We start from the raw sequence: 19,406 nt of genomic DNA, 5'->3' as shown, positions 1-19,406 counted from the left end.
GGGGGTGGGCGGGCCCGTGCGCGGCGTGCGTGTGCTCGTTGGCTGCAGGGAGGAGCCGCACGCGTGGGAGCCGGCCGTGGTGTCGTCAGCCGCCTCACGATGGTCACCGCTCCCTCCCACCCCGTCACCCTGTCACAGCCGCGGCGGGCACTTCCGGGCGCCCCGGGTGTCCGTTGGGTCTGTCAGCACGCACTCCCCGGAGCGCGTCGCGGCAGGCAGGTGCGTGCCTGAGCCCCTCACGCCGGGCCGCGGACACCGCACCCGGGGCAGCCCCAGCCCCGCCGCCAGGCGCCCGGGCCCCACGTCACCCCGGCCCAGCGGTAGCTTGTGTCCCGTAGGCAGGGCAGAGGGCACGTCTGCGCTGACGGGAGCTCCGGGGGGCGGGTTACTGTTCCACCGGCTGGGAACGGAGGGCAGCTCTTCAGACACGGGTGTATCCAGATGCTCAGGGACTGTGGTCGGGGACTGCTTTGTCCATCTGTCAGCTCCGCTTGCTTGCGGGGCGGCTTCCCTCCTGGAGCCGAGACCTGAGGCTTCCAACCTCCACACAAAAGGACATTCTTTTTCCCCTAAATTTTGGCCCCCAGTCCCCAAATGAGTTTCTCTGGGCTGACTTGGGTAATGTCCCCCTTCTGAGCCAACGTCCTCAGAGAGCTGGGCCTTAGCCTCTGGGCTGGGGGGCTGAGCGGTGGGGGCGGAGACAGGGGTGGCCCCTTAAGGAACTAGCGATGCAGTCATTACCAGCAGGGGGAGGATGCGCGCAGGGGCCGCATCCCGTGTTTTCTGGCGGCAGCTGGGTGTGCTGAGAGAGCTCAATGACCCGAAGCTGTTGCTGTAATAAGACAGCAGTAGTGGTGGTGATCACGGTAAAAATGAAACCCCAAAACACCGTGTCACTCCTACGGTTTCCATGCTGCAGAACCGCCCCTCCCCCCCGGCCCCATCACTGTCAGGGAAAAGTTGCTTTGCTGTGTGATCCATTCATGCCCACTGGAGACCCCATATGGCATTCTAGCAGTTTGTTGCAGGGGTAGGGGGGACAATGGGGAAGGGTAACACGGTCTGTGCAGCCCTAAATGCTTTTGTCATCCCAGAGACAGAGCATTCAGGTTATGCTGGAAGGACTTTGATTTAATGGACAGGTTTGACTGTCTTTTCCCCAAGTAGAAGCTTGGGGATGTCCTAGGTGTGGTGGTTGGCAGCTCCAGGGCTTGGGAAGTTCTCAGCAGGTTGGAGCTTGCTTTCTTTCCTGAAGGGCTTAGCACAAGTTTAGCTGGAGCGTGCGTGAAGCAACTAGGTTTGGGAACACGGGATTTTACACGAGCCCGGCATTCAGGGACCCCCTAGATGTCGGCATGTGAGCGTGCATACACCTGACTCTGTTGTCAGCCCCTACACCCTCTGAGTCTCAGAAGGATGACCCCTCCCTCCCTGGGGTTTAATGACAAGAGTCAGTTTCAAGAAATCTGGTCCAGGTCGTCGCCCAACAGCCCTGTCTCCCAATGTACCCAAAGCCCAGAACTTTCTAAGCCTTCCTGTTCTTGTTTTCTAGGAAGAGCACATTTCAAATCTTTGGGAAAGAAGTGTGCCTCATAGATTATTCGGTAAGGAAAGCAAACACTCAGGGTCTTTGCCCCAACTCCAACATGCCCGTGGGTTGGGGAGAGTGGAGAATGTGGGTGCATCCAAAAGCCACACCTCATGAGGCTGTGTCAGACATGGGGCCCATCACCCGGCCCCTAGTATCTCTATGTAGGGTCACCCACTGCCTCCCCCACCCCTGACATAACCACAAAAAGAGCAGCCCCCATTGTAGTTGATTGTACTTCCCCAGCCATGCACACGGCAATGTGACCGTAAATGGCCGGGGATCCTCACGACCTGGTCTGCAAGCTCTGCTGGTCTCTGTCTAGATGACTCTGGAGGGTGAGCCGTGGTAGCCTGCCTCTTTTTGAGCTGCAGAAGGAGCTGAGGCCCCTGTTCCCTGCCCTTGGACACCCTGCCTCAACCCTGGCTCTCTCTGAGCATTGATGGACTATTCCAGAGAGTTCCTCGGCTCACATCGCTAAATGTAACAGCGTGTTTAATTCTGTCTTTTCTGGCTCATGCTCAGATGTATCCTGTCCCCAGCGCTGTTCGAGAGCCCATCTGCTGTGAGTGCCAGGCCAGGTTCGGGGGCTGCCTGCCCATGCCCAGGGTCAAGGCTGCCCTGCCTTACTGGGTCCCTTTGTCCCTGAGACCCCGAAAGCAGGTAGGTGACTTGAGCCAGGCTTCTTCATCTGAGTCCAGGGTGAACTTAAGGGGACCAGTCACATCTCAGCATCATAGATATTACATGAGTGATGTTTTACAATTTCTGGGAGACAGTTGGTGTTTTTCTTTAAATCGGGATTTTTATTTTAAACCAGATTTATGGAGTTAAGATTGACATGCGATAACCACACGTGTGAAGTGGGCAGTTTGCTAAATCTCTACATAGATACACACTGTGGAACCACCCCCGTCATTGAGTTAATGTACATATACACACAACCCTGAAGGGTTTCCTTGTGCCCTTTGCAACTGCACCCAGCCTTCCCTGCCCCACCATCCCTGGCAACTGCTGGTCTGTTTCTGTTGCTGGCGGCCAGTCTGCGTTTCCTTGGATTTTATATAAATGGAGTCGTGTGGTGGGTACTCTGGCTTCCTTCCCTTAGCGTAATTATTTTTGAGTTTCATCCATGTGGTCGCTGAGGAGTACTGGAGAGTGCTCTGTCATCTGAATCAGCCACAGTGTAGCCTCTCGCCCCCTGAAGGACATTGGCATCATTTCCAGCAGTTTTGTCTCTTAGCAGTAAGGCTGCTGTGAACGTTTGTGTACAAGTCTTTGTGTGAACGTGCCTTCATTTCTCTTGGGCGAGTTGTTGGATCATGCCGTAGGGGTACGTGTAACTTTTTAAGAAACTGGCAACTGTTTTCCGAAAATGGTTGTGTTATTTGACATTCCCACCAGCATTGTATAAAGTTCCAGTCCCTCCACATTTTCACTGACACGTGGTTTGGTCAGTCTTTTAAATTTTAGCCATCGTAATAGGTGGCTAAATTCCACCACTTAATTCCATAGTAATTAGTGATGCCAAGGGTCTCCTCCATATGCTTTCGTCATCTGCACATCTTACTTTAAAAAAAATTTTTTTTTTTTTAATGTTTATTCGTTTTTGAGAGACAGAGACAGAGCATAAGCAGGGGTGGGGCAGAGAGAGAGGGAGACATAGAATCCAAAGCAGGCTCCAGGCTCTGAGCTCCGAGCTGTCAGCACAGAGTCCGACATGGGGCTCGAATCCACGACCTGTGAGATCATGGCCTGAGCCGAAGTCGGACGCTTAACTGATGGAGCCACCCAGGCGCCCCTGCCATCTGCGCATCTTACTTGATACGTAGATGTCTCTCCAGATATTTTGCCCATTTACAAAAATTGGGTTGTTTGCTTTTTTTTTTTACTATTGAGTTGTGAGAATTCTTTATGTATTCTGGATATATACTTTCTTTATGAAATAGTTAATTTGCAAATATTTGCTCCGTGTTCTTGACTTATCCTTTTATTCTCTTCTCAGTATCTTTCACAGAGCATAAGTTTTAAATTTTGACGAAGTGCAGTTTGTCAGTTTGATCTTTTCTGGATCTTGTTTAGCTGCACCCTCCCCCCTCTACCCCTCCCCCCTCTACCCCAGCGCCCTCTCCCCCTCCATCCCTGCCAGCACAGCAGTGGCACATGCATTCTAAGCATTTCTAAGAAATCTTTGCCTAAGCCAAGATTGGAAAGGTTTCTCCTGTGTTTTTTTTTTCCTAGAAGTTTTATAGTTTATAGTTTGTGTTTAGGTTTGTGATCCATTTTAAGTTGATTTTTTTTCCTGTGGCTTGAAGGTCATTTTTTACTTATTTATTACAAAATTTTTTAAAAATGTTTATTTTTGAGCGAGAGAGAGAGAAAGAGAGAGAATGAGCAGGGGAGGAGCAGAGAGAGAGGGAGACACAGAGTCCAAAGCAGGCTCCAGGCTCTAAGCTGTCGGCACAGAGCCCGGCGTGGGGCTCGAACTCACAGACCATGAGATCATGACCTGAGCTGAAGTTGGATGCTTAACTGACTGAGCCACCCAGGCGCCCCGCCTCATTGCTACTTTTTAAGGATACTACTGACTTTTGTGTTTTGATCTTGTATCCCACAATATTGCATTACCTCCTCTATTCTAGTGGATCTTTTTGTAGATTCAGATTTTCTACGTAGAAGATCATGCCATCTGCAGAGAGAGAGGATTTCCTTCCTTCCTGTCCAGTTTTGATGTCTTTTATTTCTTTTTCTTGCCTTATCCCCTGACTAGAACTTCTAGTACATTGATGCACGCAGTGGGGAGACAAGACACCCTTGTTTTCTTCCTCATCTTAGGGGAACAGCATTCGGGTTTTCACCATTAAGTGTGATGTTAGCTGTTGGTTTAGATGCCCTGTGTCAGGCTGAGGAAGTTCCTGTCTATTCCTAATTTGCTCAGAGTTTGTATCCAGAATGAATGTTGGGTATTATCTATGTCTATCGAAATGATAATTTTTTGGGGGGGTTGTTAATATTGTTACATTGATGGACTTTCAAAAGTTAAACTGTTTCGTAGGAGAAACCCCATGTAATCATGATGTATTGTTCTCCTGATACATTTGGTTAGAATTTGATTAGAATATTGATCTGCCTTTTCCTTGTTTGCCTTTGTACTAGGGTAATGCTGGCCATATAGAATAAGTTGAGACGTAGTCTCTCATTTCAAATTTCTGGAAGACTCTGTGTGGAATTGGTATTATTTCTTCCTTTAGGGTTTGGTGGGATTTACCAGTGAAGCCATATGGGGCTAGAAGTTTCTTTGTGGGAGGGTTTTTAACTGCAAACAATTTCTTTCATGGATATAGAGTTATTTATGTTATCTGTCTCTTGCTTAGTGAGCTTCAAGGATTCTGTCCATTATATCCTTGTCAAATTTACTGGCATAATGTTATTCATAATATTCTCTAATTACCCTTGTAATATCAGTAGAATCTGTAGTGAGGCCATCTCTCATTTCTTGTTTTTCAGTAGATTCTTAAACAGGTCAGTGGCCTCAAGATCACTGAGTCACATTGTTCTAGGCAGTGATGATGGCCTCAGTCCCTCCTGCTGGCCATTGTATCATTTGAAAGTTGGGCAGGGTAGGTATGATTGTACTCCTTTAAAGGATGGGAAAACTGAGGTCCAGAGAGGGACAGGGGCTTTTCTAAGGTCACAGGGTCAGTCCGCAGCCGATGAGGGATTAGAGTCCATGACTCTCTCCACTGAGTTATGCTGCTGGGTGTCGGGGAGGAGGTGGCCCTAAGCAGGGTGGAAGGAGTGCAGAGGCCAAGGTGCCCAGCCTGTCTCCTGTCTTCCAGCTCATCTCCCTGCCTCCATCCGTTCTAGCTCTGGCTGTCCATTTTCTGATCTGAAGCCCCATGAGAGCTTTTATAATTTATTTTCCTAAGTTTTTAAATTTATTTTGAGAGAGAGAGAAAATGGAGGGGTGGAGAGAGAGAGAGAGAGAGAGAGAGAGAGAGAGAGAGAGAGAGAGAGAAAATCCTAAGCAGGCTCTGTGCTGTCAGTGTGGAGCCAGACACAAGAGTTGATCCCACAAACTGTGAGATCATGACCCCATCGAAATCAAGAGTTAGATGCTCAACCGACTGAGGCACCCTGGCACCCCCACCACCTAAGAGCTTTGAAAACTGTACATCTGGTCCTGTCGCTCCCCCATAGCCCCTCATTTCTGAGTATGGACCAAAGTCCCTGATGGAGTTCCTGGGGTCCTTCCTGACCTTGCTGCCCACCCCCCACCCCCACCCCCCTAGGCTCCAGCCTCCTTTCCATGCACCCAGCAGGCTCCTGTTCCGGCAGGGGGTGGTGTTAGGTGCAAGTAACAGAGAGCTGACCCACAGTGGGTTCAACCAGGGTCTTTGGTAGAGAGAGGATTCTTCTAGGATTGGTTTTATGGCTGGATAATGTGTTTAAAGATCCAGATTCTTTTTACCCTTTACTCCTAGTGTTGGTACTTCCAGCTTGCGTGTTTTGAGATGGCGGCCATGGGTCTCCTCCTTACACCATGACACATGTGGCACAAAGGAAGCCTTTATGATGTCCTCCTTTTCTCGAGGCGGGGGGGCGGGGAGGGTGCATGGAAGGCTTACTGTCTCGTTCCCTTTTCTTATCCAGGGTAAAAAATTCCCAGAAGCCCCAGCCAACTTGTCTTTGATCTCTTTGTTCTCACCCCCAGACACATTGCTGGCAAAGCCCTGCCTGGCTGAGGCTGGTCCCTTGGGACTGGGCACTTGGTCCCTTGAGCAAAGTTGGGTTCTTTTAACAAGGGGTGGGTGGTGCGGAATGACCGCAGCAGGGGCCACCCACAGGGTCTGCCCAGGGAGTTTGTGCTGTCCACATCTGGAGGGCTCTCAGGTGCATGCTGGGGGGTGGGTGGTTACAACTGTCCCGAGTGTGCTCGTCCTGCTGGGCAGCACCCTGGTGGCAAGCGGGAGGGGTTCTCCAGAACCTGTTCCGTCTCCTCCTTTGGATGAGCCTGCGACCCCTCAGCCCTCCCCTGCGGGGTCCTCTGTGCTTCGCCTCACGTCACACACGTGCTCTGTGGGGCCCTCCGTGGCCTCAGGAAGTTGGCAGGGTCCACTCAGAGGTAGGTTTTAGTGTCTTTTATAATGTGCGACATGAGCACATGGTGGGGACTTCCAGAGGTACAAAGGGGTACAGCGAAGATCACGCCCCCCTGCCCGTGCCTCTCCGAGGCTTCCCACGTGGCCTGCAGATGAGCTGTGAGTGTGCTCCTTCACAAGCGACATGTCACCGATGCCCAAATGCCTGGGTTGAAACAGCAGTCATTGTCATTGCACAGGTGTCCGAGGGGCTCTGCTGGGCACCACGGCCCCACCTGTCCCTGATCTTGGGGCTGGCGTGCGGGCCCTCGCTGCTGTCACTTCTTGTTCTCTGGGCCTGACCGAGGTCCAGGGCTGGGCTCCACGCTGTCCCTCTGCTGCAAGGAACTGGGGTCGCAGGGCAAAGGGCAGGGCTGTGGGAGGGTGCAGAACGCAGTGAGGGCATGGCCCCCCACAACTCAGGCACAGGCAGCAGGGCACGCAGGTTCTCCGTGGAAACCACGCACGGCAGCTGCTGTGCCTGCACGCTGCGTGTCTCACTCACCGTCCCCTCTCTGCACTCGTTCACGTCAGGACGGGAAGGTCCGCCTCACTCTTTCCAAAGGCTGCCCCGTTCCCTGCTGTCCCCGTGTCCCACCTTTATCGTCCCTTACAGATGGCATTCGTGCTGTTGGCATTCGTGCTGATGCCGGCCGCCTTTAAGAGCGTCGTTTTGCAGACGCACGTGTGTCCGAGAGTGGAATTGCTGAATCAGACACGGTCCCGTTTTGGACTCTGACCTATGTTTTAAGAAATCTGGCAGAGCCCCCTTTAGAGCCAAGACCGCTGACGTTCCGAGGGGCTAAATGTTGTGCCCAGGGGCCACTCCTGGTGGCCTCTGAGCTCAGGGCAGAGCCATGCCTCCTGACTGCAGCCCACATGTCCCGCCGTGGCACCCTGCGTCGTGGCACTGCAGAGATGCAGGCGGTCCCCTGGGACTGTGCTCCCTCGGCTGGGTGGTTGGGGTGTGCTTGTGTGAGGGTACAGAAGAAGAACTTCCCAGGGCCCTGTTCCAGCGTGAAGGTTTCTGGGGCACTATCCCTTTGGACCTTGTCTTCCCTTCCTCTCTGTTAGATCCCAAAGATGGTCCAGTTTTATACCCCCAAAACCACCAAGGCATGCCCCTGCCCATGCCACCGTTTTGGGGGCCGCCTCCCGATGCCTAGGGATCAGGCTGTGATGCCCTACTGGGTGCCCCAGGTCCTGAGGCCTCACACGAAGGTAAGAGGGAGGCTCATGGCAGTGAGGCCCGAGAGGGACCCGGAGATGGGGTGGAGGGTACCGGGTTTTCTCCCCACAGTGACCTCCGTTCATCCAGGGTCTCCTGGAAGGCACAGCAAAGGCAGCAGAGTGCAGGCGGGAGGGGGGGGGGGGTGTGTGTGCAGGGGAGGGGCAGGCTCCGTGTCCTGGGGGGGTGCCCAGAGGGCGGGTCACGCTGCCCTCTGAAGGGGACAGCATTGCTGCTGCCATCTTTCCTGCCGCCTCTCCTGCCCTCCTCCTCTCTTGCCCCTCCTCCCCCTCCCTCACCTGGCCTCACCTCCTGCTCCAGCTCTGTGGGCATCCCAGCAGGCGGATGGAGGAGCCGGGAAGGACCATTGTTCTGAGTTTCTGTCCTCACTCTTCAGCTCTATCTGGCCCTCTCCGGGCTCTGGGTTCCAGGCCAGCCCCTGCTGGGGTGGTTGGCCAGGCCCAGTCCTCAGCCCCACGGCATTTCAGGTGCCCTGGGTGGTCAGCAGAAGCTTCCTTTCTGCCTCCACCCACTTTCCAGTTGCTGGTTTGCTGTCATCAAATAGCAAACTGTCCCTAGAATTCAGACTCAAAGGCCTTTTAAAAGGAGACCTGAGCTTGGTCCTGAAGCTGTGACCTGAGCTGGCTTGCGTCCTGAGCTGCTCACAGCCCTTTCCTGGTTTCTAGGCCACATCACTGGGCCCACCCTTCTGGTAGATCACCAGGCCAGGGCTGATACATTTGCCCACATTCTTTTCTTTTAGGTGGTGAAAAGGCAGCAGAGTTTTAAAGGCATGCAAGGTAACAACGCGTACGTGCGTCTCATCCCCTCCCGCTCCCCAAGGGAGGCGGGGGTCTTATGGTGGGGATGGGGAGGCTTCTCTCCTCCCCACGTCTGTAAAACAGACATGGCTGTGTGGCATACACTCCGCCTTTTCGCCCCCTTCTCTTGCCAGACATCGCTAGTCACCCCCCATTTCCCACCGAACCCAGGGAGCCTTAGACTCTATCAGTCCATCAAGATGCAGCCAGTTTGCATCCTGGAGTTAGATGGTATCTGAAGCGTATTTTCTTTTAAGCTCTAACCTCTGTGGTTCATGACGTAGTGTGTGGGGGGCGGGTGGGTATATACACACATACATACGTGTACGCGCGACTACTATACGTATTTATTAACGACGTGGCGCCTGTACCTCCATTTCCATGTGCCGGACACACCATATGCTCATGACGTGATATTTAGACATGTATTCCTCTTGCGGTGTGTTTATACATTTGTATATTTGAGACCTAGTGCGTGTATCGTCACACATTTATGGAGGCTGTAGTACGTGCCACGTACTCATCTGTTCATGATGCAGTAGATACTCGCAACGGGGCGTGTGCATATATTTGTGTGTTTGTGACCCGCTGTGTCATTCATTCCCTTCAGCACACGAGGAGACGGCATCTCCATCCCCACCAGTACATTCTTTGTCCCTCAAACAAGTGGGCTGGATTTTTCTGGAAGGTGTTTTCCGGCGCTGACGGCTAACATGTATGCCTCCTCCGTGTTGCCCGGGCGCGAAGCAGCAGGCACGCTTTGTGGCTTGTATCAGGTCCTCCCCGTGCCCAGCCGTGCCCCTGCTCTGCTCTGCGTGGGAGCACCCTGGCCACAATCTGTGCAGGAGGGAATGGATGGATGCCGGGCTGGGGCTGGGTTCTTGGGATGGGCAGGCGATCTGAGCAGCCTGCCAGAGCCCAGGGGCACAGGTCTGGCTGGGAGAGTGCCAGGATGAGTGGCCACCAGCCAGCACACCCACCTCTTAACGCTACAGAAATACATGTCTTCCCTGGTAATAAAAGTAACACGATTAGGAGCGGCACAAATCTACACAGCTTTTGTGTGGGCCTCTATCAAATTATTTTTTATTGAGGTATAATTGACACATAACATTATATTCATTTCAGGAGCGCAGCGTAACAATTTGGTATTTAAATATATTGTGAAATAGCCAACACAAGAAGTCTAGTTAACATCTGTCACCTCACACAGTTACAGATTTCTTTTCTTGTGATGAGAACTTTTAAGATCTATTTTCTTAGCAACTTACAAATATGCAGTGAAGTATTACCAACTGTACTCATGATGCTGTAGATTGGATCCCCAGGACTTACTTATGTTATTACTAGAAGTTCGTACTTTTTGACTCCCCATTCCTCCCATCCGTCAGCTTTGTGATGCACATGTTCTCTAGTCCAGCGAGCCCACGTCTGGGTGATGTCTCGTAGACACCCCCACCGCATGTCTGTCCTCGGCAAGGTATCCAAAGCAGCTGAAGTGTCTCTCAGTAGGAGGATGGACATAAAAGCAGGGGGTATATTTGAAATGTGGCACCTGCCACGGAGAGCCTGTGGCGTGATGGGAGGGGCCCCCAGGCACGTGGCTGTGTGGAGAAACTAAGTTGCTGCAGTCCACGCTGTAGGACCCCAAGTGTGTGCATTTGAAAAGCTAAAGCCCTGTTTGGGTGAGGACAAGGGTTAGGTGGTGTGTGTCTAGGCTGAGTTGCGCGTAACACACGGCGGGGGGGGGGGGCAGGAAGACAGGTAAAGAACCAAGAGCAAGCGATACAGTGGTTCAAGTTTCAGGGAGAAGAGCCAGAAATCACTTTATGAAAGAAAACCCACAGTAGCAGGACAAGAACAGTTTGAGAAAGTGCTCTTTTAACTGTATAATCACATGTTTATGGGTTTATTCTTATTGGTTGTTTTTGGCTGTGAATACTTGGCATCTTCAAGAATAGCTAAAAGCTGTTTATTGTTGAATCATGCATCAATTTGATATGTTTTCAAAAACCAGTATTTTAGTCCAGTCATTGTTGACAGTTCAGGCAGTTTATAGGGATCTTGTGCCAAGCCTTAAACCCATTCAGGCCAGAGGGTGTTCCCAGGACAGGATTGAGAGCCCGGGTCCCACCGGTCCCAGGACAGGATTGAGAACACGGGTCCCACCGGTGCCGGGACAGGCGGGATCTGTTGCCCCTTGAGCTTCATATACAGTGATTTAAAAATATTTCCCTTGGCGTCAAATCCGGATTATTTCTATTTTTAAAAAAAAAATTTTTTTTTTTCAACGTTTATTTTATTTTTTGGGACAGAGAGAGACAGAGCATGAACGGGGGAGGGGCAGAGAGAGAGGGAGACACAGAATCAGAAACAGGCTCCAGGCTGTGAGCCATCAGCCCAGAGCCCGACGCGGGGCTCGACTCACGGACTGCGAGACCGTGACCTGGCTGAAGTCGGACGCCCAACCGACTGCGCCACCCAAGCGCCCCCGGATTATTTCCATTTTAAAGAGAAAGTCTGCCTTTCTCTTCTTGTGTTTTCCTTGTAAAGAGGGGGCTCCTCTGGTGTTCTTCTCCATGCTTTTGTGGTAGGATTTTTTAACAAAGAAAACACATTTATTGTATTTTATATTAATCATGCTTTTACATTTTAGTATAGTTACAGTAGTAATGTAGCGTATATAGATACATTATAGCATATAAATAAAGTGTAATTTGTAGTAGCATGTCAGTAGTGTGATAAACCATAAACAAGATGTGACATCAGGAGGGTCACAGGATGACCAAAGCAGGTCTCAGAAAAGCTCACGTTGGGGCAACAGCAGCCCAGGAGCCCTGCTTGGGGTCATGGATTCAGACACTCAGACACAGCCCATGTTTCCATTGCTGAGTTGCAGTCATTATGAGCCTCTTGCCAGTCTGGTTTCATCTGGGCTTCACCACTTGTTTTCCTCTGAAAACAAAGATTAACGTGAAGCACATGCCACCTGGATTCTGTCTCCTTTCGTCCATAACCATAACCGTGCCCTCACGTGGCCGTGAGGGGTAAAGACTCCAGAAACGCCGGCAGGAGCCCCACGGTCAGCCCCGAAAGAAGTGAACGGCACGGTCCCCTTCACCTCCATGAGTGTCGGTCAGCGTCCACACTCATGGGGCTGGGACCAGCCTTGCTGGGGCACCTGGAGTCCCTGCCCTCGGTTCCAGAGGGTTCTCCTGCAAACGGTGTGCAGACGCGGCGGGCCATCTTCACGCTGCCCTGGGCCTGACTCGCTTTCTCGCCTAGAATCCCTGCTGGACTCGCGCTCCCGGTACCACCGCTGGCGGGTCTGCTGTGATGGGAGCCTCTTCCTCAAGTGGCGGCAGCTCCAGGCCCTTCACCACCAGGAGCCACCGGCCCCGGGGAGGGGAGAGAGCCCCCCGGCCCCCATCCTGCCCCTCAGCCTCAGCCTCCTCACCCTGCTGCAGGCCATCGTGAGGGTCGTGGTGGCCATTCGGTGAGCAGGCACAGGGTGGGGGCACTGGGGGTCCTGGGCCCGTCTCCCTCCCGGGCTGTTTCGGTCGGCGGCCTCGGGATCAGTTGAACCGAGGATGTGGGAGACCTTGGCTGTGGTTCCGTGAGAGGGTGAGGAATGGGGTGGTGGGATTACCACGCTGCTGCTCCTACCGTCCACACCACACACTTGATGGAACGGCAGTCCAGGTGCGTCACAGCTGACGGCGGGGGGCTGGGCACCTCGGGGCTCTTCCCTGTTCCCAAGTCCTGTGGCAGCCTGCCACTGGTTCTAGCTTGCGCACATCTCTGTCCTGTCAGGGTTGCAAGTGGACCTTGGAGCCCACTCGCCCAGCCAGCCCTCTGGGGTAGAAGCACCCCTTCAGGTCTGGGGACCTGCGGCCTCTCCCCCAGCCCAGGCCCATCCATCGAGGCTCCATTTTGGGAAGCCCTCTCCCCAACCTCGAACCCACTAGCCGCACGCAGGCCTTGCGTTTGTCACCTAGAACCCCACCCAGTTCCTCCCCCATGAGGCCTCCAGGATGACACCTCCCCGAGCGGACAGGAAGGGGCTGCTTCCTTTAGTCTCTGAAATAGCTCCCCCCCCATCTCCGTTTACCTTCCCACGCAGGCTCTTCCATCACACCTGTGTACATCCGTGCAGGTGCCCACACACGTGTGAATAGAAGATCTGCAAAGCTGTGGCAGCATGTCAGTGTGTGCAGTTCAAACCTACATATGTTTGGGGCGCCTGGGTGGCACAGTCAGTTAAGCGTCCGACTTCAGCCAGGTCACGATCTTGTGGTCCGCGAGTTCGAGCCCCGCATCAGGCTCTGGGCTGATGGCTCAGAGCCTGGAGCCTGTTTCCGATTCTGTGTCTCCCTGTCTCTCTGTCCCTCCCCCGTTCATGCTCTGTCTCTCTCTGTCCCAAAAATAAATAAACGTTGAAAAAAAAAAAAAAACCTACATATGTTGACTTGTTGGCTCTTTGCTCGTCTGTCTTCTCCATGTAAGAGGAATATTCTAGAAAATGTCCAGTATCTGACACGGTTGTAAGTGTCTTCTGTCCAGTTTTCTGGTTGTTCATAGGAGGTTAGCTCTCTGTCTCCCGTCCTGGCCAGAGGTGGAAGGCCCTCCCCCCGCATCCTGTAGGCCCGCTCCCCTGGTGTTGGGCCCTGGTGTTGCCTCTGCCCTTGTGGTTACAAATGATGCCACGGGGCACATCTTCAAACAAGCGCCTGCCCAGACGTGGGTTGCATCCTTTGTGGGTCAAGTGCTCTCGGGAAGGGGGCTGGGGCAGGGGTCCGTGAGCTTTGTGTGATCGGTGAACACGAGTAGGGCTCCTGACATCGTGCCATGGTTTCTTCTTTGCTTTTCGCAAAGATTTGTTTCTTTTTTAATCTTTGCCAACGTGACATCAAAGTAGGTAGGGCTCCCCCGTGCCCGCTCTGGGAAGAGCAAAGAAGGAAGCTTGGGTGTAGATGACGAGTGAGGTGGATGGGCAGGGCAGGCTCAAGGGGATGTGCTGAAGGTGTTGTAGGAGGCGTTTGCCTCTGAACCAGGCTCTTAGGGCAGGGGCACAGGTCCCAGCCAGCTGTTCGGGAGAAGTATCTTGTCTGGCCGGGGTGTCTGTGGGGTGCCCTGGGAGATCCCCACAGACTACATGAGTGGCTTATCTCAGGAGAAGCTGCCGGCTACCCGTGAGCTGGCCTGGCAGAGGTTTGCTGTGGAGGCCTCGGGAGAAGGGGAGCATGGGGCCTTCCCAGCAGGGACCCTGGAAGGGCTGTGACTGACAGGCAGGTCCCTTCGAGACGGGGCTGCCACAGCCTCCTTGCATTGGCTTCCGTGCATAGCTCTGCGATGCTGGACTTCCCTTTCCCACCCAAGGGAGAGAGTGGGCTCTGGGGGCCGAGTGCCCATCCACCCCAGGGCTCGCGGCTACAAGGTATCCTGGCATCACCTCGCTGCACCCTTTCCTGCCTGGGCTCCTTGGGAACCAAGTGCACCAGTGATCTGAATGGCACCCCTCCCTCTGCTGTGAGGGTGTCCCTGCCTTCCAGCCCATGGAGGCTTCCTTACAGGTCCTGCCCAGGCACTGTGGGCTCAGCGTGGGCCACTGTTCCTAGTAACTGCCTTTCTCTTTGCTTTCCAGCCAGTTGTTTTGGGTTTGAACTTGGAATCTTCAGCTACTGTTGAGAACATCCGCGGACATGTCAATTGTAATCAAGTCAGGAGGAGTCTGTGATGGCCCGCATTGTCTCAGGTCATATAATTCACACCCAGGGTTGAATCCAAGCTGCTTATCATCCGGGAGGCTGGGGATGCTGGTGAGACCCTGAATGCAGCCAATAAATGTTATTTGTGAGACTCCACAGTGGCCCCTTCTTGAACGAGGGCATCCGGTTCTCCTTTGTGGGGGAGGGGCTGTTCTCCATTTTGGGTCCCTGTGGGAGGGAGGCCGCCTCTACCCTGGCCAGCGGGCCCACCAGATGAGGGCCGGGAAGTGGCTTTAGCACCGCTTTAGGGTGGCTCATGCTTTAAGTAGTGTAGAATTATAGGAGTTGAGTTTTTAAACTGAGATATCACTCACATCCCATAGATTGCACCTTTTAAAGTATGATGATTCAGTGGATTTTGGTGTATTTATGAGGTGGTGCAGCCCTCACCACTGTCTAGTTCTAGACGTTTGTCGTCGCCCCAGAAAGAACCCCGCACGTATGATCCATCACTCCTCCCTCCCTTCCCTCCCAGCGTCTGGCAGCCATTCACCTACTCTGCGACTTTTCCTGTTCTGCATGTTTCACGTGAACAGAGGCCTGTAATGTGCGGGCCTTCTGCGTCGGCATGTTGCGCTCAGTGCAGGGTCTCCAGGGCGCACGTGTCTTGTAGCCGGGGATGCCGCGTCCTTCTCTGGCTGAGTGATGTTCTGTTATGTGGATGCAGCGGGGCTGGATGGACCTGGGGTGGTTTTCGCTTGTCGGCTTTACTCTGAATGTTTGTTTCCGTGTGGTCACCTTTTCCTTTCTCTCTGGTGGGCACCTGGGGACGCCAGGTGGAGCAGCAGCTCTGTTCAGTGCTCTGTGGGGCTGCCGCAGTCCTCCACAGCGGGGCCCTGCACTGTCATGCTTCCTATTTATTCCTGCCGGCCAGGCCGACACACTCGGATTTCTCCACACCCTTGCGGACACTTGTTACTTACTGTCCATTGTTTGGGTGATAGCCGTCCCCGTGGGTGTGGAGCGCCGATGACTGGTGACATTGAGCGTCTCTACGTGTTCTCATTGGCCATTCGTGTCTGCTTAGGAGAGAGGTCTGTGGAGACTCCTTGCCTGTGTTTTAATTGGATCATCCTTTGTTTTTCACTGTTGTTGAGTTTGTGTTCTGGATGTGCTCTAGGTAGTAGGTCCTTATCAGGTGTATCATTTGCAAGGGTTTTCCCTCTCTTGATGATGTCCTTTGAAGTCCAAAAGTTTTTAATTTCAATGAAATCCATTTTTCTGTTTCCTTAGGTTGCTTATGCTTTAGGTCAGATGGTCATACGTCAGAACCTGCTACTTAGTCCAGTGTCACAAAAATTACCTATGATTTCTCATAAGAGACTTACGGTTCAGCTTGTACATTCAGGTGTTTGATTTATTTTGAGTTGGTTTTGTAACTTTTGTTTATGGTGTGGGCGCGTGCATATGGTGTGGGGTGTGTGTATATGGTGCTCTTTGTGTGTGGGTATCCAGTTCCATAAACCATTTTTGAAATGATAAAATTATAGAAACGGAGAACAGACTAGTGGTTTCCAGGGGTTCGGGGAGGGCTAATAGGTGCCACTGTCCAAGGACAACATGAGGCATTCTTGTGGTGATGGAAATATTCCGTATCTTGACTCTTGTCATATTTTGGTTGTGATGTTATGCTATGGTTTTGTAAGATGTTCTCAGCTGGGGCGGACTGGATGAGGGGTATCATGGGATCTCTCTTTATTACTTCTTGTCAGTCATGTGAGTCTATGATGATCCAAAATAAAAGTTTAATTAAAAAAGCAGTACAGTTTGCTTTGGAAGATTTTGAAAATACAGAAATGCACAGAGAGGAAAGTGGGACCCACTGAACCCCCCACCCTGAGCTGGTCTGTGTGGCAGGAAAGAAGGGACAGATTCCCACAGTAAGTAGACTCGGGCACGTGTGGACTGGGGTGTCCACCTTAGTGATGGCAGGAAGAGATGGGGATCTAGTCTGAAGAGGACAGAGCATGACCAGGCTCCTGTTGGGGCCAGGGACTGGCCCTGTGGGGCATTTAGGGCACACCCTTCCCTGTGAGCATAGGTCATCCTGGAGGGCCTCCAGGCTTCCCCCAGGGGCAGAGCGGTGTTCTCCTGGGCACATCTTCACTGGCCCTTGGGCATCATTCACTCAACAGCAAATATCTGTCGGTGTTACTACTGTCAGGCATGGTCGGAGCGATTGTAGGAAGATGTGCCCAACCCCCAGGCTGCCCTTTGGCTGATGGGATATTGTAACACAGGGATAGTTGCATAATGAGCATGGGGGTGGGGGTGCCAGAGTTGCTCTTGGCATCCTGTCCACATTCCCATGTTGCCCCAGGGACCAGCAGTCCCTGACTGGGGTCTCTCTGGCTGCGGGAGCCGTGCAGGCAGACTGGGTGTCCTGGGGAGTGATGCCCCTGGGGGCAGCCCTCAGCAAGTGATGGGTGGGAGTTGTGAATGCACACCCAACCTCCTCCCCCTTGGATGGGACAGCTCTGAGTGGTGTTCTGTAAGGTCTCCTGGAGCTCCTAGCGGGACTGAACCTCGCTGCCCTCCGTGGTCACCTTGGTAATGCGCTTTGTCCTGGCTGCTCACTTCTGCTCACTTCCTTGTTCCCTCACAGGCCCCCCTGGATCACCTCTCAGTAAAGCATGTGCAGTCAATCCTTGCCTCAGGCTCTGCTTTTGGAGGAAACTAAGAGAAGACAAGGCATGCCAGCCTGGTCTTGAAGTCAGGGAAGGTTACTGGGAGAAGGTGGTCTGAGCTGAGACTTGAAGGCGAGTTCAGTTATCCTGGCGACGAAGGGTGAGGACAGAGTGTACAGGCACAGGTGCACAATGTGGGCCTGCCCAGGACAGAGTCTGGAGCATTCTGTCTACATAGGAGCCTCATGCTTAGGAGGGGCAATGACAGGAGTTGTAGTAGGGACCAGATGGCAGGAGGCCTTGGCAGTTTTTAAAAGATCACAAGTGTGTGGGAGCACCTGGGTGGCTCGGTTGGTTCATGGGTTCGAGCCCTGCATCAGTCTCTGTGCTGACAACTCAGAGCCTGGAGCCTGCTTCAGATTCTGTGTCTCCCCCTCTCTCTGCTGCTCCCCTGCTCTCTCTCTCTCTCTCTCAAAAATAAACAAACATTAAAAAATAATAATGATAAACATTAAAAAAAAAAAAGAATCACAAGTGTGTCAGACTTGTGTTTGGGAAAAGCCAGCTTGGCTGAAGCAAGTTGAGTGGAAAGGAGGGTGAGAGTGGGCTTGGAGGCCTGCTCAAGGCAGCGGGAGAGATGCTGATGGGGATGCCTGGACCCCTGTGGTGGTGGCAGTGGTTTTGTTCTAGGTGGAAGAGTATCTGACCCCAGACATCCCCCAGACACACTCCACGAGTGAGGCGCACTTGTCGGGAATGCAGACACCTTGGAGGGCTGGTGCACACCAGCCCGGCTCTGTGGTCATCACTGACCTGAGCCCCGGCACCTGCCTGCCCCACGGGAGCAGCCACGAGAAGGTGTGATCTGGAAGTCTCCCCTCTGGAAACCTCTCTGCGAAGCTGGAGAAGTCCAAGGAGGTCAGCACAGAGGTCAGTCAGAGGAGGTGGGCCCAGCGGTATCAGGCCACCTGTGTGACCTACGGCTGCTTCCTCTGGGCGAGGCCCTGAAATCTTCGCTTTTCCAGGCACAGTGTTTGTTGTTCCAGGGAGTTTAAGGAAGGACGCTCCCGTGGTCCATGGCTCCTCAGACTCAAGTCAGGGAGCCCAGAGAAAGTGCTTCCTCTGCCTCCCCCTGCCCCTGCCCCCCACCCCCTTCCCCCTGCTCATGCCTCCTCCTCTCTCGAGCCCCCTCCCTCCTTCCCCCACCCTTCCCCCTCCCCCCAGCCTCCCCTACCCCCTCCCACCCCACTCCCACTGTCCTCTCCTCTTTCATTTCTCTTATACCATTTACTGAGCAGTAACCATGCAGCCCAGCCCCCCCCCCCCAGTAGAACTTTCTGCAATGATAGCATGTTCCAGATGTGCACTGTTTAGTACAACAGCCCACAAGCCACATGTGGCTATTGAGGATTGAGATATGGTCACTGTAACTGATGACCTGAATTTTAGTTTAATTCACTTAAATTTAACTTTTTTTTTTTTTCCAACGTTTATTTATTTTTGGGACAGAGAGAGACAGAGCATGAACAGGGGAGGGGCAGAGAGAGAGGGAGACACAGAATCGGAAACAGGCTCCAGGCTCTGAGCCGTCAGCCCAGAGCCTGACGCGGGGCTCGAACTCCCGGACCCCGAGATCGTGACCTGGCTGAAGTCGGACGCTTAACCGACTGCGCCACCCAGGCGCCCCTAAATTTAATTTTAATAGTCATCTGTGCCCAGCAGCCATCATGTTGGACAGCAAAGATGTAGCCCTGTGACTGCTGCCTTTGACCTGTCCTCCCTGGCCACCTGACAGAGCCACAGACCTAAGCCTTCATGGCCTTCTAGAATGTTCCCTGAGCCTGGTTACAACATTTACTTTAGATATGCTGGTCTGCTTCTCACCTTCCTAGTCTCATTACTGCTGTGAGGGAAAAGGCAGCAGGCTCCCAGAGCCCTATTTCCATGTCAAGTGCTCAGTAGGTCCCAGCGATGCTAATGGCTCATGACGGCCTGCCAGGTGGAGTGAGCACTCACCCCTGGTACAGCTGTGGAGCCCTGGGCTCGACAGAGAGGTGATCTGCCTCCCTGCTCATGCCACACAGAGCTAGGCCAGCTCCCAGGGACCTCGTGGCCTGCCGGCTGTTCTCAACGGGGATGGCGTCTCTGGTTTTCTGGGAGGAAGCCTGTGTGGTGCCCACTCAGGGACCAAGGACCCCACGCCACTGCTGTGCATGAAAGCAGCCACGTCCAA

The 19,406-nt window shown here is 53.1% G+C and overlaps 1 protein-coding gene across 1 annotated transcript; it reads left to right on the top strand.

Annotated features, from left to right (window-relative positions):
• Nucleotides 1-22: 22 nt before the first annotated feature.
• Nucleotides 23-14,640, top strand: CE2H16orf95 (chromosome E2 C16orf95 homolog). Its single transcript, XM_023245385.2, has 7 exons — nucleotides 23-219; nucleotides 1,553-1,604; nucleotides 2,114-2,251; nucleotides 7,804-7,950; nucleotides 8,721-8,757; nucleotides 12,064-12,274; nucleotides 14,423-14,640. Exons 3-7 carry the CDS (start codon nucleotides 2,114-2,116, stop codon nucleotides 14,439-14,441), a joined length of 552 nt encoding a protein of 183 aa, XP_023101153.1. The 5' UTR covers nucleotides 23-219; nucleotides 1,553-1,604; the 3' UTR covers nucleotides 14,442-14,640.
• The last annotated feature ends 4,766 nt before the right edge of the window (nucleotides 14,641-19,406 follow it).

The sequence above is a fragment of the Felis catus genome, chromosome E2 (assembly GCF_018350175.1).
Source record: "Felis catus isolate Fca126 chromosome E2, F.catus_Fca126_mat1.0, whole genome shotgun sequence".
Classification (NCBI taxonomy): domain Eukaryota; kingdom Metazoa; phylum Chordata; class Mammalia; order Carnivora; family Felidae; genus Felis; species Felis catus.
The sequence above is the reverse complement of the archived record's forward strand: the minus strand, read 5'-3'. Positions and strand labels throughout refer to the sequence as shown.

What these genes read in the sequence shown, in the direction of transcription:
- CE2H16orf95 (XM_023245385.2), top strand. Translation starts at nt 2,114, where the DNA reads ATGTATCCTGTCCCCAGCGCTGTTCGAGAGCCCATCTGCTGTGAGTGC. An exon ending in CCCTGAGACCCCGAAAGCAG is followed by an intron (nt 2,252 to 7,803) that starts GTAGGTGACTTG and finishes CCTCTCTGTTAG; the next exon opens with ATCCCAAAGATGGTCCAGTT. An exon ending in GAGTTTTAAAGGCATGCAAG is followed by an intron (nt 8,758 to 12,063) that starts GTAACAACGCGT and finishes TTTCTCGCCTAG; the next exon opens with AATCCCTGCTGGACTCGCGC.